Source organism: Macaca thibetana, chromosome 5 (assembly GCF_024542745.1).
Source record: "Macaca thibetana thibetana isolate TM-01 chromosome 5, ASM2454274v1, whole genome shotgun sequence".
NCBI classification, from domain to species: Eukaryota; Metazoa; Chordata; class Mammalia; order Primates; family Cercopithecidae; genus Macaca; species Macaca thibetana.
This window is the reverse complement of record NC_065582.1, coordinates 171875041-171889837: the sequence shown is the minus strand read 5'-3', so window position 1 is coordinate 171889837 and position 14797 is coordinate 171875041. Positions and strand designations below refer to the sequence as shown.

Here is a 14797-nt window from a genome sequence, read left to right as displayed (position 1 = left end):
CCCCTTGCCTCTATTTTTAGAATACAAGCCTCTTGGTTTCTTTGACTAAAGGGTCTAAGGCATTAGTCTAAGGAAGTGGAGGTAGTATGTGACCTTTCAACTGGACTTAAAAGAAATGTCATTGTCTCCTCTATGTACCCTAAAAGTGCTTATACATAATTTGTTATGTGTTTCCATCTTTCCATAAAAGGTTGAGGTATTTGAAGTTGAGCCTCTTAAAAATACAGCAGCAGCTACAAAATGAAATTGATATCTTAAAATGTTGGGTAGTTTCTCATTCTTTGGCAAAATTAAAATTATAGAAGATACTTAGTCACTTAAATATCTGAGGAGATTATTTGCATTTCTGACCTTTTGTCATCACATACAATGTAATTCGAGTATATTTTTGTTAACAAGTACATTATTTTAAAACATTTTACTTTTTATTTCCTTTAGGCTCAAATTCATTAGGGCCTAGAATATAATACAAAATTATAGAACTGAAGTCTTAATTCTTGTACTTGGATACTGCAGGCTTACCTATATCAAGAGGTGAACACATAATTGAATTCAATAAATAAGAAAGAACTAGTTTTGTAGGTTGATTTTTATTTCTGTTAATATGTAAAATTTTGTGGGTTGGAATTTTATTTTAGATAAGAATTTTTTAAAATAGAAAACCCTCACATTTAAAACTTTTTAAAAGCAAATATAAATTATAAACATTTCTGACTTTAAAATGAGTATTATATATCTCTATGAATTTCTTTTTTTTTTTTTTTTTTAAGTCAGTTTCACTCTGTCACTCAGGCTGAAGTGCAGTGGCATGATCTCGGCTCACTGCACTCCCAGGTTCAAGCGATTCTCGTGCCTCAGCCTCCCCAGTAGCTGTGATTACAGGCAGGAACCTCCATGCCTGTCTAATTTTTATATTATTAGTAGAGACAGGGTTTCACCATGTTGGCCAGGCTGGTCTCAGACTCCTGACCTCACGTAATCTGCCCGCCTCGGCCTCCAAAGTGTGGGGATTTCAGGCTTGAGCCACCACGCCCAGCCAGTATATATACATGAATATCCTTAGGGCTATTAATTACTTTACTTTAAAATGTCATCAGCTAGTTACCCTTGCAAGAAGCATACTTAAAAATTTGAATTCTAAATTATATTACAATGGAATTTGCAGCCAGATCCAGCAACGTGCACTACTTGGAAGGCTGAGGCAAGAGGATTGATTGCCTGAGCCCTGGAGTTGAGTCCAGCCTGGGCAACATAACAAGACACCACCCCCTCTTCCCAGAAAAATAGGAGTTTTCAGTTTAATGTTAAGGTTATGCTATATTTATTCATACGTTTTAAATCAAAGAGTAAATATCCTTTAACTGAGGTTGTTATTACTTACGAGTTTACATATGACATATCAGCTCACTGTAAACAAAGTAATGTCTTGCAACAGTAATCGAGTGTGTGAAGCATATACATGCATGTCACCCTGCCTTCCACCTGGGGAGTGGTCAATATATCAACTCTAAATTTTTGGTCTTCCACACGTTTTACTTGCAGTGCTTGAGCATGTCACATAATAAATTACCTTGAACTAATTGAAGATACTTTCCACTAATCTTTAATAGGCTGTTATGATAATGTGGTAAATCATAATTTGGAGATCTGTCTCAGAAAAAAATATTATTTGAGTCTTTACTCACACACACACACAAAAAAAAAACAGTATGTAGTTGCATACCAAGCCCAATTTGTTTATCTAATAAAGCATTTCTTAAATAGTGGTTTGTAAACCAGATGAACTTCAGGGACATTCATAGTCATCAAACTGTTACATGCCCACTGAAAAGGAAAAAGAATGGACTCTTGTATTACAGCTTAAGTAATGGATGCCTTCTTTTTGTTTCCTATTCTGTGTTCAGTGCTTTAATTGTTCTTGAAATGTTTTCCACTTGTCTTTCTATTTTAATTCTTGTGAGTACTAGAATAGCTTTGGCCTTTTAAAACATTGGATTGTTTTTTTTGTTTGTTTTTTTTCCTGAGAATGACGAACACACTTTGTTGAGGTTCAAAATTAATAAAGAAAATTCAAGAAATGTATCTTCATTCATTCTGTATGTTAGTGTTTTAATTACCCTCAGGATATATGGATAAAAAATACTATTCTTTGTCTTGGAGAAGGTAAGAGTCTAGTTGGATGAATAAGGATTATCTAAGTGGAACATCTAGAGAATGAGAAGAGAGCTTATGAGATTGAGTACTACGTTATGCAGTAGAGTAGCACGTCATCTGCTACTAATTGAGTATGGTGCAATAACATTGTGTAACAGGAATGTATGGTCAATATCTACTTAAAATTAAGGACAATATTAGCACTACATTGCTTTATTTTAAAGTAAAAATTAGAGAAGTAAACACAAATATTATAAGTACAATAAAAGCTGATCTTTCTAATTAAGCAGAATAATACATTTTCAAGCATCTGCTAAATCATTAAATATAAGAATGTAGGGTTTTTCTATAATCTTATTTTTCTTTGGAAGAGTACCTCATTTTCAGGAGGAAAAGTTTCTAATTGACCACTTATTTTAAAATAAAACAGGGTTTTTAATATATCCGAGCAAAAAAATTAATATCTCTTCAAATTGTAATTAAGTTTGAATTCCCTTTGTCATACTGCTTCTAATATTGTGCATTGACCTCCTTAGTTATTTTTCAGTGTTTATAATCTTTGCTTAGGTCATCTTTTTTCAAGATTAGGATCACTTTGTTCTTTTGTGTGTTTTTCAGCCTTTCTAAGCTTTTATTGACACTCCCGTAAGTGTTTGTGGCAAATGTCTGGGTTTAAGAAAAACCATGAAATAAGTATTATAATAAAAGAGGTTATACCTTTTCCAACAGTGTTTTCTAATCATTTTATTCTGTTAATTATTATGAGATTCTGTAATTTCGTTTCTGAAAGCCCATTTAGTTGATTCTTTGCCAGATAGTTTTTATATTTCAGAATTGATTGCATGCACACTTTTCCTCATAGATTCTTATTTTTGTGAATATCTTGGTGTTTTCAAATAGCCTTGTAATAAATGTAAATTACATTGCTATGATTTTCCATATTTATTAATGATAATTAGTATTGTTGTGTTCATGGTCACTTGAAAATTGCCTTAGTTCCTCAGTTTAGTTTTTAAACTGATGGCAGTTTGCATGAACACAACTTTTCCTAATGTCTTTATTTCAGAAGAATGCATGAGTGTTTGTTTTATAACCAGATTTGTTTCTGTTTTTTCAGAAGTCATATTTTAATTCCCACAATTTATTTAATGGAATTATCTATATCTTTTGCATGTAAGCCTATAGGTTTCATTAAATTCAAAAAGCAATTTTGAGATGTCATGTGCTCTTTGGTTGCTCACGGCTGTTTTATGTTTGTTGCTTTAAAAATCACATGGGATGCAGCTGATGCTTTACAAAGTATAACCAAGCTAATCTTTTTAAAATAGCTTTGCTGTTTTCTTTCCTAGAGTAGGAGTTTAGGATCAAATACTTAACAGAAAAAGGAAATAAGAGACCTTATAAGTAGGCATCTCACTGATTGAGTTAGATATAGACACTCAAGCGGAAGTTATTAATAGATGCAGCCTTTTTGAGTAACACCTCTCAAAATTAATTATATAGTGGTCACTGATATTTATAGTTAGTTTAAGGATGTTTCTCTTTCATACTTTAAATATTGTCCATGACCCAGGCAATAATTTTACCATGCTCTAGAGCAAGATCACACCTCTTGCAATGAAGGTAGAGTGTACTTTCCCCTACACCTCCAGAAAAAGGAAGTTACTTGGGAAATATTGTTTGGGTGATTTATTAGTTACCATTAATTAAGGTCATCAGTTGACTGGGCATAGGTTGATTCTGTTCAAAGTCATCAACCTAAAAAGATAACCATGAACTGTAATATATTTCCTTTGTGAGGATTTAGGGTAAGGAGGATAGTAAAGTATTTTAAAGTATTTACAGTGTATTCTTAGAACCGTCATGATATGGCATACCTGCAGAGGGATTTTTTGCTTAATTATATGAACATTAACTTTTGTCATTACAGCTTACATTTTATAATTCTATTTTAAATACATCTGGGAACTTTCAGTATAATAGTACTTAATCTTCCATTGGGTTGTTGGAAATTCAGATTCATAGCAAGCCACATTAATCTGATGCTTGTGTCAGTTTAGTCAGTTAACATTTGACTACCTATTCCATTGAGGATTCTGAGAAAGTTTTATAGTCCTTTGCAATTACTGTTTAAGAAGTACAGTCTTTCTCCTCACAGAACTCGACTTTTTTAAAAATTTTTTACTGAGTTTGTATGGTAAAGATAAAGGAGTATTCATTCAGCAGACATATGAGAACTAACTATATTCTGTAATTAGTCCCTATTCTTAATCAACTTAGAAGTTTAGTGGAAGAGACAGGAAAATCAACAAATTGGTTATGAACACAGTATTGTGGAAGCACAGGGAAGATGGACATATTTGGATAGATTCCTAAAATTAATATGTCATTTTTGCCCATATGGGCCATCCTATTCTCTGTTTTGATTTTATTAATATTTCATTAATTTTGGAGTATTTTCAGTCTTTTTCTTTTCTGTAATTTTTAAAGAGACTATAGGCATAATCTTGTCTGACATGATTATTTTCTAGGAGTTAGAACCAGAGCCTAGAGAGATTTAGTGACTTCAGACGAAGAAACTAATTGCTTCTTATGAAGTGTGATATCCAGGCCCGCAGAATCAGTATCACCTGGGAACTTGTTAGAAATACATATTCTCAGGTTCTACTCCAGACCTACTGAATTTGATGTGTTTCAGCAGTCTGTGTGTTTAACCACCCTTCCAGATGATTCTGAAACATGCTCAAGTTTAGGAACAACTGTTACAGCTCATTGATTCTTTGTGCCTCCATCACTAATCAAGGTCACTGTTCTAGAGAGCAGCTGTTATTGATGCATGTGTTTTACTTCAGGGGCCTTTCAGTACAAATCAGTAAACAGTACTGATAGAGTTAATTTGTGATAAAGCTGGAATAAGAGCCTCCAGTTTAGCGTTCCTTCCGTCATTCAGTGTTACTTCCTTTTTTAAATCCCTGACAGCAACTTATTTAGTCTACAGTGCTGATTCTGAACCCCTAGATTTAAAAAGGCTACAACCTCAATTTAAACATCAAAGTAAAGTAAATAAATAGACATATTCTTAGAAAAGCTACTTAGGTTTTTCTTCAGCTTTCTAAAGAACTGATTCTGAATCTTCTCTGGATTGTGGACTCCCGTGGAAAACTGATGAAAGCTATAAACCTTTTCTTCAGGAAAAAAAAAAATTTATGTATACACCAGTCCCCACTTATCCATGAGGGATACGTTCCAAGACAATCAGTGGATGCCTGAAACTGCAAATAGTGCCTTCATATACGACTTTTTCCCAGTGAAAACGTATGTATGATAAAGTTTAATTCATAAATTAGGCACAGTAAGTGACAACAATAATTAATAATAAAGTAGGACAATTATAACAATGTAATGTAATAAAAGTTATGTAAAAGTGGCATTTCTCTCTCTCTCAGAATATCTTATTGTATTGTCCTACAGATAACTGAAATCGTGGAAGGCAAAAGGCAGAAAGGGGGGACTACTGTACACCCATGAGCAGTCTATTATATATAATCTCAGAGACTTCTGGTCTCTATTGAAGCTCATGGACCCAGGTTCTTAAGTGCCTTATTTTGACTTCTATGGGGACTTTTATTTCCACTTAATTTTCAGATTCTTCCTTTCCATTTTCTGTGACAATCTTTTTTTTAGAGTTTAGAATGGACTATCCTGCCTCCCCAACGTATAAGCTTGCACATGCGTGTACACACATACTTAACTGGTTGGGTGAGTATTTTGGGAAGACTCCTAGATGATGGCATGGGCCAGAAAGCTTCTGTAGTGGTTCCCCACGTACCTTTTTTCAGATGCATTGAGTATGTATTGAACAGAATACAGTGGAAATTCATGGACATTAAAGAGTCAGATTCTTTCAAATAAGCAAGTGAAGGGATTGAACATTCAGCAAACAAGGTTCTGATAACACAAGATTTTGGAGACTTGGTGAAGTAGCAGACTTAATGAGATTACTGCTTTTACTCTTCTGTCTTCCACGTGCCTATTTTGCAGGGGAGTTGGGGGAGGCAGGCTTAAAAATGCAGAGACAAATAAGGAAGCACTTTAGAGAGTAAGATATGAATCTGAATATTCTAGGCATTAGTCCTTGTTCTGGTGTTAGTATCTTATGCTTTTGATTTTTGCCATATAAGATGTTTATGCACTTATTATGAAATTCAGACTACTATGTCAAATAACAAAGTGTTTGATAGATGTTTAAAGTATGGTGCAATTATGGAACTAAAATATTTCCTCCCAAATATTTATTTTCCTCGTGCCAGTATCTGTCTTCCTAAATACTTGAGAAAAGTTTAGAAATTAACCAAAAAATACTTTCTGTGTATATAAGATTTCAGGAAACTTTATAGAGAAAGGTAACCATAGAAATTATTTTACTGTTTTGCATTAGTATTGCCAATAAAATTAGATTGCTTTTGATAAAAGATTTAAGAGATAAATGTACTGAAAATAATGTCCTCCAATACAAGGAACGTTGTAGCTCATGAGATCTGTAGTTACTGGTATTTTTGTGGGATACAGATTAATTGGTAATATATTAATCAGATGTCCTCTTTTATGTAAGAGAATTTAGATAGTATTTTTATAATCACGTTTTGAAAATGCATAGATTATAATGTCTTTTTTCCTCTTCTCTTCCAGGATCGAAGTAGAATGTATGACAGTTTGAATATGCACTCTTTGGAAAATTCCCTTATCGATATTATGAGAGCAGAGCATGATCCTCTTAAGGGTAGGTGACTTTTTTAAAAAATATGTTTATGTTATATACCAATTTGCTTATCTAACTAGTTTTTATATGAAAGTGAACCCTAAGTAGCACCTATATCCACTATAAAATTCTATTATACATTTATTAATGATAATCTTTTTTTTATGAAATGCCATACTTTTTCCTTTGTTGCTTAATGTGAACTCACCTACCTTGACTTACAATTTAAGGAAAATTTACTATTTAGAGACATGCTTCAGTTCACCAGAGAATGAAGAATGGATCTAAAAGTATACATTAGTCACTTTTCTAGAATTCTTTCAAGTATGAAAATACTAAAAATATTTCTTGGAATACTTGTATTCACAATTTGCGGTGATTCCAGCCTAGAATTTTCCCTAGTTAACCTCCTTTCTCTATTTTTCTTCTACTGTCATAGGGTTTTGAAAAGGGGAGAATATTTTATAGTGGCTTCTCCAAGGTGAAAAGTAGCTCTTCATAGAAATTGACACAAATTAGGGAAAAGAACCAGCCCACTTATCCTACAGTAGCAGTCTTCACTAATTGTTTATAGTATTTGAAGCAGTTTCATTAGCATACTTGTTTTTGTCTGTACATATTCTGTATATAAAATGAAAATTATTACGTATTATTATGTATTTTTATACAGTATATATCATTGTCATTTATGTCAATGGTGAAAATCTACCAAATTGTCAATTTGAGTCATGACAGATATCTTGCTACATAATAAATTATCTCAAAACTTAGCAGCTTAAAATAGCAATAAATATTTATTACTTTACACGGTTTCTGTGAGTCAGAAATTCAGGAGCAGCTTAACTATTTTATTCTGGCTCAAAATCTCTCATTGAATCAAAATCATGGATTACTTTGTAAACTTTCTCCATTTTTAATTCTATAAAGCCAAGTTAGAATTCTCTTTCAAGATTTGGCCTAAAAACTCTATAAACTTCCATATTGACGGGGAGGTGGTGATGTGGGGCTAAGTTGATAATACTGACCACATATCTAATTATTTTGTTCTGTTTATGGATTTTGCTTGTCAAAAGAATTCCTTGTCTTTTCAATTCCTTAAATTTAAGGAGCTTGAGAAGCTGTGGGGATATTAGTGATTGTTGATTATGTGTGCTAATAGTAATTCCTCATACAAACTTACAGTAAAGTTATATGTCAAGTTTTTGGGTTTCGGTTTTTTTTTTTTTTTTCTAACCAAAATTCAGCTTAGATTTTTTAGTATCTTTGTATAGGGTCTTGGTCTTTTTCACTGTTATGCTGGCAGTTTCAGTGGTTTGTCTTAGATCCACCATTTAGAATAGAAGCCAGCAGTTTATGATTAAGAAGTTTCCTGTTTATCTCCTTGGCTTCTCAAGAAAGAAAACTCTTAGAAATTCTAATACAAGATAAAGTCAAGATTATTAACTGTTACCAGTGGATAATAAAAGTTTTTCGTTGTTTCTCCCAGTCTTTTTTTTTTTTTTCAAAAGGCTTTTTAAACATATTAGATAAAATGTTCACTGTGGCACTGTTAATTATCTCCGTTTTTCTTTTTACTAGCCTGTATTATAGTAAAAGTGAAGGGAAACCTAAAAAGAGGACATTGGAAAGGAAATGGAAGCATTGTGAGGTTAAGGGGAATTATATATACATATACACACACACACACTCATGTATATTGATATATATGTTTTTTAATCTCAAGAGAATTCAGAATTTTTAAGTTAGAAAAATTATCTTTGGCTGTGAGAACGGGAAAAACATGCTCACTAACCACCTTTAGGCATCATCATGGTGACAAGTCTGTTCATATTTACACAAAACGTGGAATATTTTGTCTTCCACATGTTTTATGACAGGGAATTTTTAAAAAGGAAAAAAGAAAAAATTGAGAAACTTTCTCTGCATAAAATCAAAAAAAAAGACTGATATTTGTACAAAGCTCCATCATATCCCTATTTAAAATTATCTTGGTACTAGGTTCTGCCACTTTAAGTCTTTTTTTTTTTTTTCCTTTCTTTCCTTACTTACACAGATTCCACTGCCTCCTGGGATATTATGTTGTATATTTTCTTTCTTCCCATACTCTGATTATTGTAATTTTTTGGGGGGAGGGGGCTAGACCTCAGTAGAATCTTCTAAATCAAGGTGGTAGCAAATGGAATAAACCATCCAGGGTTTAACACCTGAATTTGTTTTCCTTCTTTCCATTACTGTTCTTGAGGGCGGTATTTCACCCTCTGTCTCATCTCTTCTCTCTTACCTTTTCATCCCTTCTAGGAAATCCTGTCCTCTGTTTAATTAAAAAAAATTATTTTCCCCTGGAAAACAAAATGAATATTATTTTATCCTTTCTAAATGCTGTTTTACAAACCAGCCATTGGTTTTGTTTTTGTTACGGGATCTGATGAAAAAGGAGAAGAGAGTTGGAGGGTAAATGTTTAAAATGAATTGTTTCTCTTTATATTAATGGTGAAAATATCTAGGAAAATGAACTTGAGTGAGGAGAGATATTAGTTATCTCTGTATAATTATCCCAAATTTAGCAGATCAAAACAACAGTAAACATCATCTCACACAATTTCTGTGGGTTTGAATTTGGGAGCAGTTCAGCTGGTTACTTCTGGCTGAGGATATCTCATGAAGTAGCAGTCAGCATACTGGCTGAGGCTGCAGTCATCTGAAGGCTTAACTGGAACTGGAGGATCTTTTTCTAAGATGGTACACTCGCATGGCTGGCTGTTGGCAGAAGAACTCCGTTTGTTGCCTCATGGACCTCTCAACAGGGCTGTAAAATTTTTCTTATAACGTGGTTGCTTATATCCCCCAAAGTGAGTGATAAAAGCTCAAAATGAATGCCCCCATGTCTTCTATGTCCTAGCCTTAGAAGTCTCATACCATCATTTCCACAACATTCTGTTAACTACGTAGATCAGCTCTACTCAATTTAGGTCAGGTCTGCTATTCAAGAGATGTGAATACTAGAGGCTGGCTACCACAGAGGTAAAAGGCAGAGTGGTAAATTTGTATTCAATTCTACCCTCAGTTAAAGGAAAAGAAAAATTAGTCAAGGTGAGACTGTCAATTGGAAGAAAGGAGTCAAGCAGATCTCTAGAATGCTAAGTGGCAGGTTCCTGACCTAACTGAGAACTGGGTGATTGTGCTAACAGAAGCACCCTCCCTCTCATCCCTGTTTATGCCCAGAACACTTCACTGCAGCTTATTTGCATTTTCCTACTCTCCAGTGTTTTTTCAGGACAGTAGGGAACCTCCATTGTTTAATGTTGATATTTTCATGGTCTGGCATAGCAGGTGGGAAGGGTCTAGTCTTGTTGGAGTTGTCCAGATATGAAATGATGGCAACCCAAGATGGAACGCTGAATGCACCTTACTCCTTTAAGTGTGTCTGCTTTTGCACAAGTTTCCTAGACACTGACTGCACATTTTCTGAGACAGACATTGTGTAAATATGAAGAGACCTGTCACCATGATGATTCCTAAAGATGGTTAGTGAGCATGTTTTTTCCCTTCTCACAGCCAAAGATAATTTTTCTAACTTAAAAATTTTGAATTCACTTGAGATTGAAAAACATATATATCTATATATATGCATGTGTTTATGTGTTGTGTATACATATATATATAATTGTGTATATATATTTTTATATTTAAAATGTAATTTTATATATATGTATAAAAAATTCCCCTTAGCCTACTGGGGAAAGAGAGATACCTTATACAAATACAATATACATATATCTACTGCGTGTTAGAAATACTGTGGAGGAAGATTATGAGGTGTTTAGAGAGATTATAAATGAAAGTACCCAATTTAGATGTGGAGTAAAGGAAGCTGAGACCTGAAGCATGAGCAGCACAATGATGAAAAAATATTGGGAGAAAGTGTCAATTAGACAGAGGAATCAGCATGTGCAAAAGCATGAAAGAGATTGTCACGTTTGAGGAACTGAAAGGAGGCTAGTCCTGGCATAGCTTGTTTAGGGCTGCCTGACGCCGACTGGGTGTAACAGGGCACAGTTAACACTGTCGAGAGTGTGCTATATTTTGCTATGGATCATGAACAGTGACACACTGTTAAATGCTTTCTTTAGTAAGAATGGCACTGACCCGTCTGCTTTATTTATTGTGTGGTAGTTTCTCTCCATTAACATCCTATTTTCTGATTACTGTCTTGATTCTTGGCAAATAACTTTTCAAAGGAAGAACAATCATGGATTCTTTAAATGGTTAAAGTAAATCATGCTTTGCCAAGTACTGTTTTGTAGTTTTTCAGTTTTAGATTTGCATACCTATTTTAAGTAATTTGTGATTTTTTAATATATGTGTATATATGTTCATTCCCCCTTTAAACAAAAGAACAAGACAGTGATTATTGTTAAGCTCTTTTCCTTCCCTGCCCCCAACAATTTGTAAAAAGGCTTACTGTGTATTTTTTGCCAGAAATTGCTTGTATCGTTCCCCAAAGTATAGGGACAAACAAAAGTACTTAATTGTAGCTCATAAAAGTTGATTTGAAAACTCTAGGAAGAAATGTAGTTTATGTAATGGTTTTGGGGAAGATATGTGTCAGTAAGTTGTAATGCCTTTACCAATGTTTCATGAGTAGTTAAAGGGAATTAAGGAAAAAGAATTTAGAATGTGATTTTACATCAACGAATGTCTAGAAGTGGATGCCTTTAAAACTTCTTATTTACTACGTTTTTGTGTGTCTAGTGTCATTTTTATTACCTGATTGCTAACCTCCTATTTTTTAAGACTCCTGAAGTAAGAAGCTCTGTTTATTTTAGGGCATATAAGCCCTAAGAAAATAAGGAGTTATTCCTGTAAGGTGCTGACTGATTATGGTAGTACCAAATTTCTTATTTTCTTCCACTTTTCCCTCTCTTTCTCTTCAGCTGACCTTGATATAAGATTACAATACCAAGTCACAAAATAACCTGTATAAATTTCTAAAAGTCTCCATTGTGAGAACTTATATTTAGAATTTAAGAACTGTTGAGCCAGACAGAGGTTCTCAGACTCTGAGACTGTGTCAACCATGTGGGTTTCAGGGCCCATTCCTAGTGGTGGTGCAGTCGATGTGGGGTGTAGAACACACCTGGAGAAACTCTGGTATAAGAGAGCAGTGGTAAAGAGATCTTTAAAAAAACTGTGAAATTTTAATGGCATTTATTAAAATAAAGTTCACAATAAAACAAATACCAATAATATACATGCCAAAGCAGGTATGTCATCTGCTCTTACAGGACTCTTCCTTATTTCCCCTGACAGAGTAAAAGGGGTGCATTTCTCAAAACTGAGTTTACTTTTTCTTCAGCCACTGGTGTTTTCCTGAAGTCAAAAGTTTTACAATTGCTAATAACAAAGAAAAAAGAATATAGAAGAAAATCACCTGTATTAGATATATATCTTTAAAAAGTTAGAGGGACGTTGCATATGTGTTCAGTTTTAAATGAAATGTTTCCATTTATTTTAAAAAGGAGTAAATAGGATTGACATATTATTTCTCCTTTATTGATTTTTTGTTTCTTTATTCTATAGAGCCCTGGCCTTTGATAGGAAAAAAATTATTAACAACTTTTGGAGTAAATTATATTTATATAGAAGCCATGTATATTTTATTAAGCAATTCTGACTTTAAGAAGCGATTATTGTTATAATGTACATGGAATCTTAATACTTTATCCTTCCACTGCTCAGAATTGTTCATCTTAGTGAAAGGTGAAAGGTGAAATTTATGAGTTTGGTAATTGAGAATATCTGTAGATTGAAAAGGAAATTATAAAAATGTGGTTGTGAAAGTTTTTGTTTTAAAAAAACTTATTTGAAATATGGCATCATGGATAGAGATAAGTTTTGCTTTTATTTCTTTTTACATAATTGTCTTTATTACAAACTGTTATTACATTTAAAACATACTTGAGTTTTATTTCTTCCAAGCATCTTTGAATATTTAGGTAAATGATTTAAATTATGACAGACTGAAATTTTTTTCTTAAAAACTAAAACCTATCAGACAGAAACTACAATGAATTTTGTTAAAATCATATTTATTTATTCCGAACATGTATGTTTTTACTGCAATCCTGTTATTTACCACAAAACATCTTTCATATGATCTGAAAAATGTTTATATCACTTGTTTTAAATGGAAAGACAACAAAAAGAATGTTTCCTATATATAACTTGCAGTGATAAAAGCAAGTAATTGGAATAATTAGGCTTATGCATTTTAACTACTTATAGTATTTGAAGATATATCGAAGAATCTCTTCTGAAGGTTTTTTCCTCCAAAATAATAGCATTTTATCCTTTTTAAAGTATTTGTTTTCCTGTTACAAAAAAAAAAGATAGTATTCATTTATTAAAGAAAATGTGGAAACACTAGGAGAAACAAGTTTTAAAATCACTTATCTCACGAACTAAAGTAATCATAATTGATATTTTGGTGTATAATTTTTCCAATATTTTCATTATTTATAAACTTAAAATATTTGCAGTAATTAAATTCTTTGCCTTCCATCCAACCTGGTTAACTTTTTAAAAAATTAGTTTAAAAAATATATGTACATACTTTTGAAAGTCAAGTAGTGCTGTAAGTCTTATATAAGGAAAAAATAGAAGTCTCCTTCCTCTTCCTTGTCTGTCCACTTCAGATTCCTGCTCCTTAGTGGTGGCCACTATGAGCCTTTTTTTTTTTTTTTTTTTTTTTTGAACTGATTTTTTGTGTAATTATTTGTAAATAATATGTTTGTGCTTCTAGGTTTCCTACATTTTAGATATTATATGTTGATATTCTAATATGACTTAATATCCTTCAATATTTCCCCTACTCTGTCCTCCAAAATGATAAGAGCACCTTTGTTTAAGTCAGGGATTGTATTACTGAGGTAAGGCAAATAATATTCATAGATGAACCTTGTATGTTTTGTATTATAACGTTTTCTTTTTCATAAAACTTTCTTTTTCCTGGTATTAATCATTATCTTTTTTGGTTTATTTGCTTAGTTTTCTAAGTATTTATCATTAATTCATCCCAGAATTTATCCATAGCCTGTAAAGCTTCTTTCAATACATATAAATGCATCAAATTATCATCCAGATCTTTTTTTTCATTATTGTAGCCCTATATAGCAGTCATTTGGGGACTTCCATAATCCTAGGAATTCCTTTTTTTCTGTGGAATCCATGTCCTGATCTCCATGTCCTTCCTTCAGTGACTTACATCTTTGTTTCTCTTTGATTTGTTGTACCTGTATTACCTTCCTGCTAATGGCACATAAATTTTGAGACCCTATATGTATTAAAACATAAGTTTTCTACCAATATAATATGATAGGCCACTATGGAATTATATATTAGCAATTTAGAATATTGAAGGTATTGATTCAGAGTCTTTTAACCTCCAGTATTGCTTTAAGTGTGGCATCGTTCTGAATCCTGTTCATTTGTATGATTGCCTTGATTTCTTATTTTTGTTGTTGTTGTTTTGCTTTCTGGAAGCTTTTAGGATTTTTTCATGCTCGTGGTTCTGCAATTTCATAATAATGAAATGTGTATCTTGGAGTGTGTATGTGCATACATACCTTCCTTCCTATCTTCATTTTTTAATTTATTAAGCTGTACCTTCATTGGACCGTTTTAATTCAGAGGTTTGTATCTTCAGTTCTTGGAAATTTGGGATATTATTTCTTTGATAATTTCTTCCTTTTTTTTTTTTTTTTTTTTTTTGAGATGGGAGTCTTGCACTGTTGTCCAGGCTGGAGTGCAATGGTGTGATACTGGCTCACTACAACCTTCGCCTCCCAGGTCCAAGTGATTCTCCTGCCTCAGCCTCCTGAGTAG

General features: G+C 32.9%; 1 protein-coding gene across 7 annotated transcripts in view; it reads left to right on the top strand.

Annotated features, from left to right (window-relative positions):
- The window catches only part of CPEB2 (cytoplasmic polyadenylation element binding protein 2), a 66195-nt gene that overhangs the window by 8142 nt on the left and 43256 nt on the right, over nt 1-14797 (top strand). For all 7 annotated transcript variants that reach the window (XM_050791649.1, XM_050791647.1, XM_050791648.1 and 4 more), the window contains one exon: nt 6844-6934. In XM_050791649.1, coding sequence (XP_050647606.1) covers nt 6844-6934 — 91 coding nt within the window. The remainder of the gene's footprint in view (nt 1-6843; nt 6935-14797) is intronic.